Source organism: Falco punctatus (genome assembly GCF_963210335.1).
Source record: "Falco punctatus genome assembly, chromosome: 7".
Classification (NCBI taxonomy): domain Eukaryota; kingdom Metazoa; phylum Chordata; class Aves; order Falconiformes; family Falconidae; genus Falco; species Falco punctatus.
Window position 1 is genome coordinate 8437933 of NC_137587.1, and position 18918 is coordinate 8456850.

At 46.4% G+C, this 18918-nt stretch overlaps 1 protein-coding gene across 16 annotated transcripts in view; it reads left to right on the plus strand.

Annotated features, from left to right (window-relative positions):
• Positions 1 to 1290: 1290 nt before the first annotated feature.
• The window catches only part of ANGEL1 (angel homolog 1), a gene marked incomplete at its 3' end in the record, with an annotated part of 174234 nt that continues 156606 nt past the window's right edge, over positions 1291 to 18918 (plus strand). For 9 of the 16 annotated variants that reach the window (XR_013929528.1, XR_013929529.1, XR_013929530.1 and 6 more), the window contains exons 1-10: positions 1470 to 1628; positions 3257 to 3856; positions 4386 to 4612; positions 5174 to 5243; positions 5658 to 6091; positions 6784 to 6910; positions 7731 to 7841; positions 8641 to 8710; positions 9137 to 9300; positions 10143 to 10307. Coding sequence is in view for 13 of the 16 variants with exons in the window: in XM_080395982.1 (XP_080252108.1) it covers positions 1565 to 1628; positions 3257 to 3856; positions 4386 to 4612; positions 5174 to 5243; positions 5658 to 6091; positions 6784 to 6910; positions 7731 to 7841; positions 8641 to 8710; positions 9137 to 9300; positions 10143 to 10307 (2032 nt within the window). Of the gene's footprint in view, positions 1432 to 1468; positions 1629 to 3256; positions 3857 to 4385; positions 4613 to 5173; positions 5244 to 5657; positions 6092 to 6783; positions 6911 to 7730; positions 7842 to 8640; positions 8711 to 9136; positions 9301 to 10142; positions 10308 to 11309; positions 11402 to 11832; positions 16003 to 18918 lie in introns of those variants that run through there. The other 7 variants (XM_080395973.1, XM_080395975.1, XM_080395974.1 and 4 more) reach the window with 5 other exon arrangements.

An 18918-nucleotide genomic window follows, 5' to 3' on the forward strand; every position in this document is an offset into this window, starting at 1 on the left:
AGAGTATCGTTGTCAGCTTTGATTTTATTGCCAAAGTTTGTAAATATTTTTTCTAGTGTAGGCCAAACAACTGTGGCTATCTGCATACTTGCTTGTTTGTGGCACCGGCTAACATTCTTCTCTGATTTCAGTCTGGTTATCTTAATGTGGGTTGGGTATGAAGACACTTTCTTAGACCTTTCCTTTTAAAGAATAGCCTTGTTTTAACTGCCTGAGTCATGGGCCCTTAACGTTGCAGATCCTTCCTCTGGAGAACACCCTCCATTTTCTGACTAGTAACCAACGACGGTTTCTAGAGATTTGCTTACTGCAGCAGGAGATGGGAGACCACAGCCCAGTTCTGTGCTTTGCCAGAGGCATCTGTGGGACATCCATGAGACTTGAGACAAGTCACTGTGTCTATGCTCTGCCGTGTTTTATAACTGGGGATTTGAAAACGAGACTGGTGGGGCTATTTATATACATTATAATATCAGCTCACATCCTACCTGTGGATGGCCATTTTGCTAATCACCGTACACAAATAGGGTAAGAAAGAGGCAGGTTGTCCCTCAAAAACTATTTGGTCTCAGTATAACCCGTGAGACAGCAGCTGGTCACCATCAAGGGAGCAGTTTGGCTGCACTCGTCAGCGCAAAAGGCAGGGTTGGCATGGGTGTTGACTTCGTTGCAAGTGCCCATCTTAGAGTTTGGAAGGTGGCCACCGAGATCCCACATTAGAAGAGCATGTTCGGTGTAAAAAGCTGTAGCCGCGTTCAGTGTGATCTGTTTGCCTTTGGGTGTTGTACACATTTGAACATGGGATGAAGCAAAACATTAACAACATGGACTTCAACCAGGACTTCTCGTTTCACATGAAACCATCCGCTTTCAGCACGCAACAGGTCTCGGCTTGCACAGGCCACAGCATGCTGACAGCGGGGTGTGAGGGGCTGGTTTTGCAGGGCTGCTACGACTGAGGGAGCCTGGCCCGCATCTCACCGTCACACCAGCACCCGGCTGCAGCACCTTGGCTGTTGTCACCCGTGTTTGCAAAACCTGTGTAATTATTAACTCATCCGGAGCAAATGGGCCTTTATTTGCTCCGTGGCTTTCCAGGGGGGAAAAAACTCCTGGAAATTTTCCTTTCTGTTTAGATTTCTGCAGGATGGCAGGTGCGCGTCTGAAAACGCATTTTTCAGGGTGGCAGGGCCAGACAGCTGCCGGCATCCCGCCCGGGGTCACGTCATCCCGCCCGGGGTCACAGCTCCCGAGCCCCGGCCGCGCCCCTGCCCCACAGCGGCCCAGGCCGCCCCACCCCGGCCGGGCCCGCAGCGAGGGGGCGGCCCCACAGCAGCGTCAGGCCGGGCCGTAGCCGCCCTCCAGGCCGCAGCCGCCCGCTAGGCCCCGGCCGTCCCCAGCGCGGCCCCAGCGCGGAGCCGGCCCGCCGCGGTGAGTGCGTGCGCAATGGCGGGGCCCGCACCGCGGCCGCGCCGTCAGGTCGTTGCTGAGGCGGGGCCGGCGCGTCGCGTCGCCTCGCTGGGGCCGGGCCGGGGGCGGCGGAGGCCGGGCAGCGCCGGGCGGTATGATCGGCACCGTGCTCTGCTACGTGCTGCTGCCGGCGGCGCGGCTCCTTCGGGCCCTCCGAGGTAACCCGGCCCCGGGCGGGTGGCGGCGGCGGCGGCGGGGGCCGGCAGGAGCGGGGGGCGGGTGCCCCTCAGCTCCCCGCGGCCCGGCCTGAGGCGTTACGGCCCGGCCTGGGCAGAGGCGCGGCGGGCGGGCCCGGGGCCGCTGCCCGCGGGCGGCGGTGCCGGGCCGGGGCCGCTGGGGCCGGGGCTGCTGGGGCCGGGCTGCGGGCAGCTGCCGGCTGCTGCGGCGCAGTGCAGGTGGCGGGGTGCGTGGGGCTGCAGCCTCCCGCCCGCACTTGCGCTGCAGGCCAGGGGGGATCTGTGGAGCTGCGCTGCGCGGAGGCCTGTGCCTCCACAAGGACCTGCGGGTGGCTCATGGGTGGGCTTTGTGCGCATCAGCGTTGCTCAGAGCTCCGAGACCCTGCTGCTTCTTCACAGCCCCTGGTGACTGCGGTGGGGCAAAGCCGCCCTTCTGCCCGAACCTGCCCCCGGGCCTGTGGCAGCTGCTGCGAGCTGCTTGAGTCCTCTCACATTCAGCTCTTGTTCTGCAGTAACAGGCTCTTGGCACAGCCTGGCTGGCGTTGTGTGAAAATAATTACCTTGGTGCATTGGTGTTTTTGATGTTCATCAGCTTAGTTACAAAACTACAGAGGGGACTGTGGTTTGTAAAGCTCCGTTTCTGACACCTACAGAAAGCTTTGGCGCGCAGTGTACAGTAAAAGCGCACAGGGATGTTGCTGACTCCTGTATGTTACTGCTGTGGCTGACTGGCACAGTGACAGCAGAGAAAAAGTGATTTGTAGAAACAGAAATTGCTAGTCAATGGTAGGGACTAGTGTCTGCACAGAATTCATAGCAAAATGTAAATGCCATCAACTCTTGTATAGATGCAAATAAAGAGTCCCAGTCTTTTTCTGCTTTACCCCACCAGTATTCATATATTGAAGCATGACATTAACAGCAGGGATTTTTTAATGTCTTACTTTGTCTTAGCAAGTCATTAACTTAGTAAGTTTACAGATGTCAGTCATCAGGTGATCCATAGTTCTTCTGTGCGTATATTCTCTCAAATAAGGCTCTTGACTGCACACATTGGTCACTCTGTGTCTATTTTATACGTCTTAATAACAGAACAGATTTTCTTCTCTGACGCATTTTGTGGTATGTTTTATCCTTTTAGCTGAGCACTACTTTCTTACTCAGTCTCTGGGAAGAAACTTGCTCCAAGTGGTGTTCTACAAGAGCTTGGCTTCTTAGCCCATACACTCCATCAGCTAACTTCTACAGACTGTGCCTTTACCTCTGTTGCTGAGTGCTGATAGTTTCCACAAGGCCTTTTAGCTTGGCTGATGAGCCGTGGCGCTGCGTAAGTTAGAACTGCATTCCCTAGAGCTGGTAAAGCCATTGCCATCCTGTATAGTTTCAGTGACTTTGAATAGTGTTACTAGAGTTGGACTGTGGCCTCACATTCAGGAGGAGGCAGGGTAAGTTATTCAGACTGTAACTGGTTTTCTTCAGAGAAGTCATTTATTTGGGTTGCCGTAATGAATGGTTGTATTGCACAGTGTTACGGCAAATCTATAGGAAAATTAGTGATTTAGAAAGGATTTCCATCTGTCTTATGTTGGTTTTGTTTGTTTTAATGGCAGATGCTTTCTTTACCTGTCGAAAGAATGTGCTTCTGGCGAAGAGCACGTCCACCCAGATAGAAGGTGTCTTTGCTGCGACCAGAGGAGGTTCAGTCCCAGAAGAACAAGAAGCTCTTCTCCAGCAGTGGCTGGAGGAAGGAGCAGGGAACTTACCAGACAGTGAGAGTGTTCCGGCAGTGGGGAAAGTATCAGTTACGCTCACTAGTGACTGGTTAGAAGGTTCAGAGCTATTGATGACTAGCCTCAGTGACCTGAGTTCAGCTCCAGAAGTCACGCAGTGCCCTGGTCAGCAGCTCACAGAGCTACACGGCTTGGCTTCTTCAGAACCGCAAGATGATGCAGTGACTGAACTGGCAAAATCACCAGCAGAGGAAGCAGTGGCTCTAACAGGCAGCGCCTCTTGGGCGACTGTGGTGCCACAGACGGATCACCAGATAGCTGGCTGTGCTGCTATCGGTGTAGAAGTGCAGAATGAAGACCCAGCTGTGCTGGCCTGGAGTTTAGCATGTGATGCAAAGCCAGTGCCAGTGGAGCCCCCAGCCTGGCCCGTTCAGGATACAGTACAATTTTGTGCTCTCCCGACAGAGGTACCCTACCATGGTCAGTAGTTTAACAGCTCTGAATCTAATGTTCAGTTTGGGATTTGTATTTGTAGTGAATGTGGTCAGTTTATTGTGTCTGTGCTTGCTTTCAGTAAGACATTGATTATATCTGTCCATGCAGAATTGACAGGATCTGCTAGTGAAAACTATAAAGTGAGTTTTTGCTGAGGGAGGGCTGGTCACAGCTAGTAGTCTCTGTGCTATTAGATTGTCTGGTGTGAACATCAATATATGTTCATTTCCCAGGAAGTGTTCTCAAGTGCTGGCTTTATAATGTTAAAAGCACCCCAAAACTGGTCAAGTGTTTCAGTATGCTTGACTCTGGACTCTGTTATGCCGTCCCCATTGACAACTATCCAAAGGCAAAAAGAGCACCTGAAAACCAGAGCAGGTGGGGGTTTGCTCAGAGGGTAGAACGCCCTGGCTTAGAGAATGAAAATGGCTATTTCCTGCATCCCAAGGAGAACAAAATTATCAGCAGGGTACCCAGCAGAGCTGTAACTTGGCTTTTTGTCTCTTGCGTATAGAGATTTTATGGAGAGACTGGGAAGATCTTTCTGTCCAGCCCTGTATGCTAGAGCAGGTCTCGAAAAACACTCCTCTCTTCGAATTTCGAGTCATGTCTTACAACATCCTTGCTCAGGACCTGGTGGAGCAGGGCTTTGAACTCTACTTACACTGTCATCCAGACATCCTGAACTGGAACTACCGCCTTCCAAATCTTTTGCAGGAGATCCAGCACTGGGATCCTGATGTGAGTATGACAGAGCCCTTCCCACATCAGTGTCACCAGAATTTGAATTCCTTGTTTGATCTAACAGTATTTAGGGGGAGGGAAAGATGGGGGGGAAGTTACTGCCTGCTTGGTAACTGAACACTGATTCCTCTGAGAGTACTTGAGGCCTTGTGTGTATGTTTTTTTGGTGTGTCTCTTGCTTTTACTGTGTTACTGTAGAAAATGGTCATACTTTGATGGCAGGGCTTAACTTCTTTAAGCAGCAGAAGTAGAGGAAGAAGAGATAATGTGTGTTTGGGGAGAAAAGAACCAGGTTTATAAGGCAGCACAGGAGGGGAAGCCTACATGGAAGAGGACTTCATGACTTTATTCTTTGAGTCCTCTTTGATGAAGGATCTCCTGCCTCATCACTGGAAAACTGAGTGGTAAATTAATGTGACCCAGAAAGTTACTGCTCTCAATCTGGGAATACAGGACAGAGTTGCAGCGATGACCTTCTTGGTTGCAGGGTTGACATGTGAGTGTCATGGTTACTAGCAAATAATGGTGGAGTGAGTGAGGTCTCTGCCTTCCTTCTAGGTTCTGTGTCTCCAGGAGGTGCAAGAGAACCATTACTGTGAGCAGCTGGAACCGACGTTCAAGGAGATGGGTATGTCCTGCTTTTGTGTGTCTGTACCTCCAGTTCGTGGAACTGGCCAAGCAGTGCTTCCTACTTAACGTCTTCAAAGCACTTGGTCTTGAGAGAGCTTACCGTCTTTGTCGGGTGACTGCTGGCCCTACTTTTGAACTGTCTGCCTAGACCATTACCCTTTGTTTTGTAACTGATCTTTCTCAGAATTGACAGATCAGAGTCCTGTAAGGACAAGAAGAGGGGAAAATGCCCTCAACGATAAATGGTAAACTGTGATTTGGGTATAATATAACTGAGAATTGGGTATAATGCTGTGCCCAAATGTAGTGAGAACCTCTTCTGCTACACAGACTTGCTGAACTCCCCAGCAGATGGGGGGAACCTGAAGTAATGACTGGATAATCCTTTTAATAGGTGATGGTTTCTTTTCAGGCTTTGCGTGCGTCTATAAACGGAGAACTGGGACGAAGACAGATGGCTGTGCAGTGTGCTATAAGCACAGCAGGTTCCAGCTGATCAGCCTCAGCCCCATAGAATACTTCCGCCCTGGCCTAGATGTCCTCAATCGGGATAACGTGGGCTTGGTGCTGCTGCTACAGCCTCTGCTTCCAGAGGGCCTAGATTTGAAGGCAGTCAGTCCTTTGTGTGTGGCCAACACTCACGTTTTGTTCAATCCCCGGCGGGGAGATATCAAACTGGCCCAGATGGCCTTGCTTCTAGCAGAGATTGACAAGGTTGCAAGAACTGCTGAAGGCAGCCACTATCCTGTCATCTTATGTGGAGACCTGAACTCTGTACCTGATTCTCCACTCTACAAATTCATCCGGAACGGTGAACTTTCCTACCATGGGATGCCAGCCTGGAAGGTAGGTACCAGCCAGAACTGAGATTGGGTAGTTCTTTATTGCGTGCTGCTAGAGAAATGCATGGCTGCGTTCTTTCTCTTGTAAGGAGGTAGTCCAGATACTGAATTCAGTTATTCAGCAGCCTTCCCCAATGCCTCGAGTGCTGCTGGGAAAGAAACGGACAAATGTGTGTGTGTTGTTTCCGCCACTGCTTTTTTGGTTTCTCTTGAGGCAGACTGGTTAAAAAGAGACCACTTAATTTCAGGTCCTTGTTTTCCCTTTCTGTGGGATTTTTGCTCTTGCGTGACTGGAAGTGTAGGGAAGCACAACTCCACCAAGACTTGGTGAAATTTTATGTGGATGTCTGATCTGAAAATGGTTTGAAATGAGCACCTATGTTAAGAGTTTCTTGTTGTTACCTGTTACTGTGTATCCATGATCAAATACAACATTAGCTTTCAAGCTAAATCATCAGTTCAGTAACAGATGCCTGCAAAGTATCTGGTCAGGTGACTTTTAGCTAATTGTATCTATCCCCCACAGCTGAAGGGTTATATCTGTGCCATACTCTGAATAGTTTAGGTCATGCCTTTCTACGAGGGCATTCTCCCGTCTTGCTCTTGGCAAGTGTATGTATGTATATTGTCTCTATCTTGCAAAAGTTCTGCTCGGTGTGCTGATATTTCCTCTCCCTGTTTCTGGCCTCCTTGCAGGTGTCTGGTCAGGAAGACTTTTCCCAACAGTGGCATTCACGGAAACTGCTGACTCCACTGTGGCCAAGCTCACTGGGTGTAACAGACAACTGCCAATATGTCACCCTGTGCCAGCCAAAGAAACCAGGTGAGCTCCAGGTGCGCTGAGAACATGAATTTGATGAAGATGGACAGTTTGTGGCCCTTGCTGTCTCTCTGGCTTGGGCGTGTGTTGCATGAGACAGCAAATATTCTCTTCTCCTATCCATTTCCTTGATTATAATTTTTTTGGAGTCTATTGCTGTAGCCCAGTTTCTGCCATTTTCTTTCTCTGGTCAGGAGCTGAATGTTTCCCTGTCTCTTTCATATTCCCAGACTTAGGCTTTTGTCCAATTGTAAACCATGTTCAGCAGCCACAGCTTTCAGCTGGACGTGTTTGTGGGAGCAGTTTTGGGCAGTATTTGCACACCGCTATTAGCAAATCATTCTTAAGGGCCTAGTTACTATCATGACTGTTCTCTGCTGTCCTTAGGATTAAATAAAAAAAAAAGCAGCCCACACTAAATAGCTTTTGTTGGAATCTTGATTGTAGAAGTTGTATTCAACATGATCTCTAGAGGTGTTTTTTCTTTTCTGGCAGACATTTCCTTGAGTTGCATACTAACTGGTCTGCTTCGAAGTCCCTTGTCTCAGAGGGGACATGATTTGTTTCATCAAGGTGCTGACCATGACTGTTGCGTTAGCTAAGGGGCTAACAATAACTGTGCTTTGTTCTACATTTACTCATCTCTTCTGTTCTACATTTAGGTTATTAAGTGATTCCCATTCTCATGGGGTCAGGGTGCTTGGGCACAAAAACCTCTCTTAAACTTAAGAGGTCTAAAGGACTAAAGAGTGTGCAGATGTTCCCTGTAGATGTGACTTTGCTGCAGTTATTTTCTTCTTTTAACATGTATTTTTCTCTGCAGGCAGACGTAAGTACAGCCGAGACTTCTTGCTCCAGTTTCGTTTCTGTGATGTTGCTTGTGAACGACCACCACAGCTGGACCTCTTGGAAGGTGTGACAGATGCTAAACCAGGTATTAATGGAATATTTTTCAGCTTGTGACTCTCCTAGCTTGGTTTTGATGAAAATGTGAGGTGGAGGCAATGCCTGGTGAGAAAAGGGGAAGGCAGAAGCGTGCCTTCTGTGAGTGTGTGGTTACTAATGGGTTCCATGAGAGCTCAGAGGAGTACAATCTTACCACCCTCTTACATGCTGTGTTCCTTGAGATGCACTGAGATTGAGCCTCTTTTGGAGGCTGTTTCTTATAAAGTGAAATATGTGTGTGTATATATATATATATATAAATATTTTGGTTTTTTTCTGCCTCAATATTTTTGGTGGGGTAGAATAAACCTGGAGACTGTAATGTCACAGTGGCCCCAACATAGATGTCTCTGGAGGCTGGTACTCAGTAGACACTGCCTTACCTCTGGGCCTTGTGGCATGGCGGGTTCTGCTCTTTCCATGCCTGTTCTGCCTTTCTAGACACCCTTAGAGTAAGCTGTAGGCTAAGGCAAATGAACTTCCTTTGAGAGCAAAGGTTGAAGTACCCTGAGCGCTGATAATATTAAATGCTTTAAGGACATGTCCTTAGCAGGATAGAATATGACTTCTCAGTTGTTTGCACTGATCTGCTCACAGGATGTTCCTGTTAGTCTTAGAGTTGGGGTTTCCTGTGAATATTTTTCTTTAAGGTGCCTGTGACTGGAAGCTATCTGCTCTTCTTGGGCAAAAAGATTCGTTGGTCTCAGGAGAAGCTTCTCAGACTTGGGATGAGCAGCCTGTTCCAGGATCTGTGTAGGTCTGGCTGGAATCTCTTTGCTCCTTTGCAGACCGCCCTGCAAACTGGCCCAAGCCTGCTGCCATGGTGAAAGACCCTGATCCCCAGCCGTTTGTCCCAAGGTAATTTGGTGCACCTTCAACGGCCCCACTCTTCAAACCCGTTCTTGCTTTCCTGAGCACTGAAAATCTGGCTGAAGTAAAGGCTGAAAGGAATGTGGGGGTGGAAGAGAGTAAGGAGAGCTGTCTGGAAGGGTCAGGTCCACCTAGGGTTGTCCCAGCAGCTGGGCACTGTTCTGTCAGCATTGTGCTGGTGAAGTCAAGAATGAAGGCCATAGACAGAACCGGGTATTGGAGACAAAGAAAGTTCATAGTCTGCTTTGGTTTTGGTGTAAGTGGAGTGAATGATTCTGAAGGACTGTTCATAAAGTAGAAACAGTTTGGTCAGTTGCATCAGCAAGGGAACATCCAAATTCAGCTGTGACTGCAGTACTGAACACTGCATCGTTCTCTTTCCTTCCTTGGTAAACAGTGGCTCTTCATGTGCAGGTCTTCAGGTGTTATCCAGCACGGCCTCAAGCTGACTTCTGTCTACAGCCACTTCCTGCCACAGAAGGGACGCCCAGAGGTCACCACGATGCCCATGGGGCTTGGAGCCACTGTTGATTATATCTTCTACTCAGCAGAGCCTGTGGAGAATGGGAACAGGGGAGGTGAGTGTGGCAGTGTGGGGCTTATCCCTGTGATGTTGGGAGAGGGCTGTGAGCCATGCCAGAATGCAGCTTGGTGGGGTGGATCTACACGGTGTGACATTGGCTGAAGTGATGCACTAAGTGGCAGCAGCATTTGCTCAAGTATCATGAGAAGACGCTGTTTATTTTTGCTGTGGAAAAACTGAAGCTGCTTAGCTTAGGTTCACGTAGACTTTTGAGGAAGCTAGAACAGGGTGAATTCTGTTCTTTTATATAAGTATCTTGTGCTCCTGGTAACAGGCGTTGCTGGCTTCTTAAGTTCAAGGCTTGGACTTCTGTCTGACTGAGACCACACACTGGCCTTAGAAGGTGGTGTCTCTGGGTTACCTTACCATGGCACCACCCCTCTGCTACCTGAAACAGGAGTTACGTTGGTGAAAGACTGCATGTAATTGCATCCAGGAACTGTCTCTTGGCTGATTTGGGTCATGTTGGAATCAGTTTTGGGGAGGAGGTTAGGAATGAAGAGATGGATTCCTCCTGAGGGGAGAATGTGAAGCTATCACTGGGACTTAGTACCATGAAAAGAACTTCCCATGTAAGCAACTGCCTGGTGAATTTAGTACATACTTGATTCCTGTGCCTGCAAGTATATGAAACCATGGAACAGCAGTGTTACAGGATGCTCACTGTTTTCACATCTAGACTCAAAGGTGCATGCAGCGTTTGTGCAGGCTGTCTTCGTTCATCAGGGAACAAATAGGAAAGTGTCGACGAGCATCCGTCTGTGAGTGTATAGAGTCAACCTACAGCACCATCTCTGGCTGATGCTTCTTTCTGTTGTTTTCTGTTTTCTTTGTCAGGTCGAAGGCTGTACAAGGATGGAGCCCTGAAGCTGCTTGGCCGCCTTTCCCTTCTCTCTGAAGATGTCCTGTTGCTGGCAAATGGCTTACCAAATCCTTTTTGCTCATCTGATCATCTCTGCCTGTTGGCTAGCTTTGGCTTGGAGATCTCCAGCCTCAGAGAGGGTTAGTTTTGGTTCCCTTTCCCTAAAGAAAAGCTGTTCTGAGTACAGCAGTTGAAGCTCTGGATTGCACAACCTGCTTGCAAGAAAACTTTTTTCCCTGTCATGCCGTAAAATTCCCTTTCTCCCCTCACACCTTCACAAAAATCAGGCATGGGGAAGTTGGAGTGCTTTTTGTGTTGGTGTTTTGTGGGTCTCTGCAAACCTGAGCTGTGTTCCCCGTGGGCTTCCAGTGTATTCAGGCTTTACCATCCCTTAAAGGGATCCTTGTTCCACTGCTTTGTTTAGCAGATGTTTTAGTGCTGCGGGAACCAACATAACTCCCATGTTTATTTGTCCCTGTGTGAGATCTTCAAGCAGCTGGGAAAGAGAGGGGCAGTGCTGCCTACTTCTGGTTAGGTAATTGCTACCAGGGAGTAGGGGATGTATATACACCTTCAGTCTTTCACACCAAAAAAATGGTTCTTTTAATTTCTCAGTGATGGTTTATGAAGTATGTTCCTTCCAGGACTAGTTGTTATGTTGCCTTTGAAAGTGTTGGCTCTGCTATCTGCTTGGAAACAGCTTTTACTTAATAATGTGTAAGGGCTGTCTTCCTGGAAGAAGGGTTTGTGTAGTTGAATGGTTTCTACAAGAAGCTGCCTGCTGTGACTGATGGACCAGGGAATGGGATTGCCAGGAATGAAGCCAGGGGTTCTACAGAGCTACCCGCAGGAGCTCTAGAACTGCAGCAAAAGTCTTGAGGAAGGCTCCCTTCCTTTCGAGCAGTCTTAGAACGGTGCCTAGTCTGGCACTTACAGGAAAAATATTTACAATCCTTCCAGTGAATATTGGTAGAAAAAATGATCCTGTAAGGCATGACAACCCAGGAGGCTATAGCTCTGGGAGGTTCCAAGAGAGAGATGAAAGTGGAAGGCATGTGAAAGGCAGCAGAGCAGTCAGATGGAAGAGCTGATACTTGTCCCTTGCCCTACTCTTTCTCTGTGCCCTCCCTATTCCCATTCAGCCTGCCAGGGGTCAGATAGCCAACCTGTGGCATCCTCCTGCACCAGACTGAAGTTCATGCTACTGCCTTCTTCTGGAGCCAGCCATGTTTAGGTAGGTAGAACCTGTACAACTGACTTTTGTCTTTTGACAGGTGTTGGGAGGGAGGGGAGGACTAACTTGGAGTCAGATTGTCAGTCGCTTGGATCCCAGTGTACCTTTTGCATTCTGTCAGTGTACTTTTGTCAGCAGAGGCTTGGCCAGTACAAAACCAATAGAACTGTACCTGTTCCTAGGGCAGGTTCCCCAGTTCAGCCTGACATTTGGTGCTCAGTTTTTTCTGTGAGAGATGGGAGCAATATTGACAGAAACATTATCAATCTTCTGTTCAAAAATGACGTAGGGAAGTCTGGTCCCACCTCTGGTTTTTGTAGGAAGGTATGAGGAGACTTGAAGTACTGTTCTCTCTTCCTGGGTTATACTGGGGGACTTTTATGTTTTAAGTGTACTTTCTTTATTGAAAAATATTTTTTTTCTGATCCAAGAGAAAACCACAAAGTAATCGCAGCACCTTGTGCTTCTGGCAGCTGAACCCTCTGAGGACTTGCCCAACATGGCTTTGCTGGTTGGTATGTGAAAGAGGAGAGGACAAATCAGCTACACAAGGTAGTAGTAAATGAGGGTTGAAGAGAGGGAAGAAGTGGGCCTAGCTGTTGTCTCCCAGCACATCCCAGAATCCCAGAGGAGTTTGCAAAGTGGTTTGCATTCAGGAACCCTTCCCCTTCTCCCAAAGAAAGCAAGTACTGCTGATCTTTGACATCTCACTTCTGTAAACTGTACAGAAACAAGGGGTGATGGGCAGGGGGATTATGTTCTGTGCCCATGTGATTATGCAAGGACTGCAGATTCCGTTCTTGCCCCTGCCAGGTGCTGTGGTATTTTCCTGTTGGTGTGTGGATGGCTTTTGCTACCCCAGTTGGGATAAAATGCAGGAGTCTGTATAAGTGAACAGCAGTCTGGGGGTGAGTAAGTTTGCAGCGTTGTTTGCCCTTAGTTTCACAGGTAACGGTTCTGGCGTGGCACTGGTGTGTGTACATGGGGAGGAATGCAGAGCTGTGTATTTCTATGGCTGTGTTTATCTGAAAGTTGCATTAATTTCTGCAAGTACCCTTATTCCGATTTTGTAAGTGGTTGTATTTGTAAAGGGAGTGAAGGAAAGGGAAATCAGTGAACTGAGAGTTTTATTTTCTGCCAGCATAACTCCCATGTTTATTTCTGCCTCTTTAAAAGAGGTTGACAGAAAGCAGCCTGATTGCAGATAACTGCCACCAGCTGCTAACATTGTAACAGGAGACTTGGAAGACACCACAGGTTTAAAAACAACCAACCAAAAGCAAAATAAAAACCACTGTGAGCCATAGCGTTGGCACTTACGGCTATCTGCTTCAGTTGTAATTGCTGGCTGTGTCTGACGGTCAGTTGATGAGGGGTGTGTGTGAAAGCAGCCCTCCTGCCTACCTGTTGAGACCCCTAGGGTGTGCACAGTATACCGTCAGGTGAACTGGTTGCCCCTGCGCTGGCCGAAGCACCCTGCCAATCTTGGGATGTAACTGAGGCAGAGGAGCTGTGCTTCAACATCACAAGTGCTTCTTCCATTTTGTTTAAACCAAAGACTTGACTTTTCTTTTGGCTAACTTGTGTTAAGGCATCTCTCAGGGAGGTTTTAAGGTTCCAGCTATATTTTGTTGAAAAAGCTACTGTTCCACAGGTCAAGTTAATGCTTTCTCTTTCAATACATGAAATGGTATGTATGAACTTGAAATGGTTCAGTAGCTGAACACTGGATATAGAGTCATGTGCTGAGAAACCTCAAGACAGTGCCTGCAAGTCCTCTTGATTCTTCTTTTTGAAGGTTAGAAAATGCCCAGGGGGACCTGTAGCTCCCAAAGCTGTGGCTCATATGCTTCCTTGGGCATTCATAGATGAAACTATTGCAGAAATGCAGGACCACTGCTAGTGACACACAAAGCCAGAGCTGTAGAGTTGATTGCTGTGGTGGTTTTGATCAGTGCCCTGAAGCTGCGGTATAGACCCTTACAGAGTTGGCCTGTTTCAGGAAAGAAAAAACAACTGTGTTCTAGAGCAGTTTGGAGTTGAACGTCAAATGGATCTGGAGACCTGTGAGTGCTTCTGGCTGTGGGGTACTATAGAAGTTTGGAGGCGGGCTGGGTGGAAAAGAGTCCCTACCTCTAAAATAGCAACTATTATATATTTATAGGGAGAAAATAATGTGTTCTGTGATGCTTTAAGAATAGCACAGAGTGATATAATAAGAGGCTGTGGTAATGAGTAACTCGTGGAAAGACACAGAACTGAGATTCCAGATGTCGCTCTTAACACTGTTTCCTGAGCTAAATGCATGACTAGCTGTCATTAGCACAGCTTTCTGATGAATTACAGAGGTCTGTAAACAGTTACGAAAGTGGAACAACAGGAATATCTGCTATACTCAGAAAGGAAAGGTATCCTAGAGGTAGGATCATCTACACCATCTTGATAGTGCTGTAGAGCTCAAGGAGACTGATACTTAGGGGAAGGGATGCCAGAGACTGCTGGCGGTGTGTACACATACCCTGTTACCAGTCTTATAAACTGCAGGAGTGTGCAAAGTATCTTTGACAAAGTATTTGACAAAGTATCTTTGCTGGACAACAGCTTAGACTGCACCACAGCTGCTAGGATGTTTTTAGTTATGCTATTTAGGTAGAAGTTGGACTTCCTTCGCTTTCTCAGAGTTTTAAGTTCATCACTTCAGGAGGGTGCCCTTTATAATCAGTTTTCCCAATTACATGGGAGATGGGAGGAGTGGTAAACAATATAATTGCTCCACTTTTTTTCTTTTTCTTAATAAACGAAACTTGGCTGCTGCTTGAGGTCATCTTTCTCCATGCCTTTTCCTTATGAGGTCTCTCTCCAGCAGCTGTTTTCCCATGACTGCCATCTCCAGTTATCTTTCTGAGTTAACTGATGTTTATTTCTTTCTGCAGCTGTATTTCTTTAGTTAAAAGCTGGGTTTCTTTAGGGCTAAGTCTTCTAAACTCAGCATTGAAATAGCATCAAGCCATAAAATAGTGGGTTCCCTCACACCTGAGGAGTTACGTGGGAGGGGTGAGAGGTCTGAAACCAACACTTACACAGGAACAACTCTTGTTTTATATAACAAAAAGTTTTAAGATTTATCGTTAGCGCTTTGTATGCCACCTGCTGTGAAGCACAGGATAACCCTGAAATATACTGGGCCTTAGTTCCTTTTCTCTGAGGCATCTCTTAGAGGCTCTCAGAACAGTTCAGCATCTCGGAGAGAATCTTTTTTTAAGAGTAGATAAAGGTACGTGTCCTGCTTCTAATAGTATTTGAGAGGTGTTGGCAAACAGTCTGCAAAGCAGGGTGTTGCTACAGAGCAATTTCTTTTCCCATTGCCACCACCTCAGTAATAAAAGCTTATTGGATGTACTGTTAAGAATTTGCAGGCATATCCGTGGTTCATCCAAATGCAGATGCAGCCTTTTGTGGGTCATTTAAAGGAGGAGAACACAAGCCTTAGTAGGATACCATCTGCTTTCAGTAGGCTTCCTGTTGTGCAAGTTAATTGAATTGCTGGCTGTGACCTGCTCCTTACCAGGCTGTAGCTGCTTGGCCTGTAGTGCTTTCCCTAGTACCATCACACTGAAATAGGCAAGCTGCATGATCACTGCCGTTGAACGTACTGCGTGTTTCAAAGTATGATGCTGAGTTTCTACAGAAAACTCACCTGCTATAATGATAACCAAGATGACTGATTTAACAGCTGGCATGCCTCAAGCTCCTTCCTCTTGGCAGCCATACAAATTTGGCTTCTGACGAGGCAAGTTGTCCATCAGCTTCCACTGAAAATGCCATTCTAGTCCTGAAGCTCTTTTAAATTTATTTTTGTATTTATTTATTTTATTTCGGATCTAGATTGCACATTCTTGTGCTCTAAGGGAATAGGAATGCTGTATAGTAGAGCTGGAAAATTTTTCCTAACTTTGGTTAGACAAACACAGCATTTTTCAAGGTGCTGAGGTGACAAATGGGAGGACTAGACTAGATGCTGGCATGTGCTACAACAAAAGATGCATTTGTTCCATCCAGTCTTTCCTTTTAAATACAAAAAAAGACTTGACTTCAAGCCTTAGCAATGTTATTTAGTTTTTTAGCCTTTTCTTTCTGGATGAGAAGCCTTCTACACCAGTCTTAAGTTTATTCAGTTATTGGCTGCTTCTGGGAGCTGGTCCTGAACAGGGGGGTAGATGCACACAGTAGTTATTCTAAAGATATTCTTCTCCCTTCCTCTCGCAGAATGAGGTGGGAGATGGGATGGTAGTCACTCTTTGCCAAAATAAAAATACAGACTGGGAAAGCCAACTCAGCTGAGTTAATTGATGTCTGTAATGGCCTGCTATCCACAGTGTGTCATACGCCTTTGCCTTCCATAATCCTGCAGTCTCTGCATGAATGGTGCTCTTAAGGCTCAGTCTCACTCTGAAATGAATGGATTTCTATGTGCTTTTAGGCACTTCTGCAGTCTTGGACTTCCCAGCATAGCAGCTGACTCGGTTTCTTTTTTTTTTTTTAATACTGCTTCACTGAGTTGTGTATCCTTTCTACAATAAAGGTTTTTCAATAAGGTACAAGTAGTGTAATCTCTGACTTCAAAGCCTAGAACTGCAGGAACTACCAGGAGCAGGGGGAAAGCCTGATCCAAGAGGGAGCAGAAAGTTATTTTTAATCTCAGCTGTGGCCAAGTGACTGTTTTGCTGTTCTCTGTTGTCTAGCAAACACCCTGACTTACGCATCTATAGGGGATTTAGGAGTTATCTGATTTTTAGCAAAATCTGTAAGACATGGGGCAGAAGGTATTTTCAAACAAGCACCTGAAGTAGAGGTTTACAGAAATTACAACATTCTAGTCTTTTTTTTTTTTGGCTAATATTATTAATTTTTAAGTATTTAATAGGGGAGCAAGAAGCCTTCAACTACTGCTGAAGTTTTATTTTCAACTCTTGGGCTTAAGCACAGGCCATGCAGGTTTATGAAGTGACTACTTTCTTCTTTTGTGTCTTCATACCATCTACTAGGTGCTGTGCAATTACTTCCCCTCAGGCATAAGTTGTTCATATAATTAACTTAGCTAAGAGGGACGATTGCATATGCCATTTGCTTTGGAGTAACAGGTTAGGGGATGTTTATTCCATTCCTCTACACACTGTACGCTTGCCTACATCCTGGCCCTGGTCCCAGCTATTACTCATTTCCCTAGAGAGAAGGGGTATGTTATGCCTGAAAGATGATAGCCTGAATAAAGTTGGATCCCCCTTGCTGGGGAAATGCACTGAATCTTGCAGCTGACTGTCCTTTATTAACCCAGCCTTTGTCTTGAGAAGTCCTGGTGAGGTCATTCGTCTGGAAGGCCACTGAACTACAGACCTTAAGCAGAATTGCTTTTCAGGCCAGGAAGGGATACTGGATTAAATGTTGAAGAGTAGAACAGTGCAAGCAGAGGCTTGTGTTAACCCTTACAGTATTAAGACTGAAATTTCTGTTGCTGCATCCGCTGATTTTTTTTTTTTCCATCCAGCCTGACTGATGGCAGTTCAAGAGGAAAATATGAGTTTTAGCCTTTGCTACACAGCCGTGTACATACTTCGTACTCTCTGGCAGCTGCCTCTGTGTGTGCAGACATACTCACCTGTTCAGATGATTGAAAGAGAATGAGGGTTCTTCCATGTCCATAGTGTGGCAGGTACAGGGCATCTGTATCTGTCTGATACCATCACTCAGGGCTGTGCCTTTGACTTCTCAGCTAACTGACAACGCGAAAGTTTAAATTGGAAAGAAAGACAGTACAGACATCTTGTTTTCTCTGCACAAGCTGAGAGCAGTACAGAGGGAATTTTATTGTCTAAGTGTCAAAGGAAGCAGGAAGAAGTATCACAATGAAAGCTATGGGAAGTGCAGTAAGAACTAAATCTAAATACAAGTTCTGTGTTGGCTACATAAGAACACAGAACCACACTGATTAATTACAAAAAGACAGACATGATATTGTTCTTAAAGAAAGAAACCTTCCATTTCTTAGTTCTGAGCTGTACGGGTGATAAAGATGTAAATGGCTTTGGAGCACCCTATCAGTGCTAGAGTAGAATACTGATGTGCATGGAAGGGGACCACTCTGGTCCCACTAGCACCATCTCAACCCTGACCTGGAGGGAAACTCTGCTCTGCAGAGATTATGGGGGATTCAGTAGCCTTCTGGGTCTAAGTTGAGTTGCTTTTGAGCAGATGGGGCCAGGGCACCACTGAAGTGGTTGTGATACAAGTAAACACCTGCTCAGGAAACAAACAAAAATATTCCCTAAGGAGTTCAGCTTGGCTGTAGAGGGATGATCTCCACCTTGCTCTGGCAGAGCAAACACCAAGCCAGAATAGCACTTGCTTTCTTAGATTAAGTTATAAATCCATAATGCAGGTCTTAATGTTGACAGGACAAGAGTGCAAGACCACTGGAATATGGGGGGTTATTTCAGCCAGACTTGCACACACAGTACGCATGGGACACAGGGCACCTCCTGCCTAGATGAAGTGCCTGATCATCAGGACCACTTGAAATGCTTCACTTAGCAGGAGCAAGTGGCTAAAGCAACCACCTGAAGTGACCAGCCAGAGCCACTGGAGCAAGATCGAACCCATCTAATCCGGACTCTTGCCCTTTGGCAACAGGAGCATTTTTCTGTTCATTATGGTTTCTTAAACTCTGCAGTTTTAAGGACAGTCATGTTTCAGTCTATACACCACCATGTGAGCCTACCTTAAGGGGCAGGCACCTGATTAAGGCTTTCACCTGAAATAGTTTTTTTAAAAAAAAATATTCTTCATGTTAAGCAGATCTGATAACAGCAATACAGCTACTGCGTGAACAGAAACTAAGTTTCAACCACAGTTCTGGAGTAATTTGTTTGGGTAGATCTAAGCATACTACTGACCCATACAGTGGCACACAGGTAAAATAGTCAACTGAAAAAAAGCACTCCACTCCCACCTAAAACACTTGCTTAACATACCTTAAGTTCCTAGAGACTCATTTTGCTTATCATATCAGAGTTAAAAAAAGGCTAGTGTGTCACAGACTGATGGACACCCAGCCCCGCTCTTTAGTATATGAAGTTTATATCAAGAGTGACACTAGCAGAAAGTTTTGCTTACTAATCCATTCATCCATTAAAAAAATTGCAGTTGGCCAGGTATCAAGGGACTTGGCTACACAAAAGTATAAAGAAGACCTCTTATTTCACGGTTTGCATTGCATTTAAAATAGTTTTGCTAGTAGTAGGCCAACGTTTGTTCAAGTCTTTCAAAGCTCACCTAGAATTGACATACAACATAGGCAGTGTCTATCCATTCCACTGGATATTCGATATGCACTGTGTGTGGACACAGTTCACTTTCACCGAGTTCAGAAGGACTTGTACTGCAGAACAGACATCAGATGAGACCTACTGAACAGTGGAATTTACACTCCAGAGCTACATGAGCAATCAAATTAATATTTA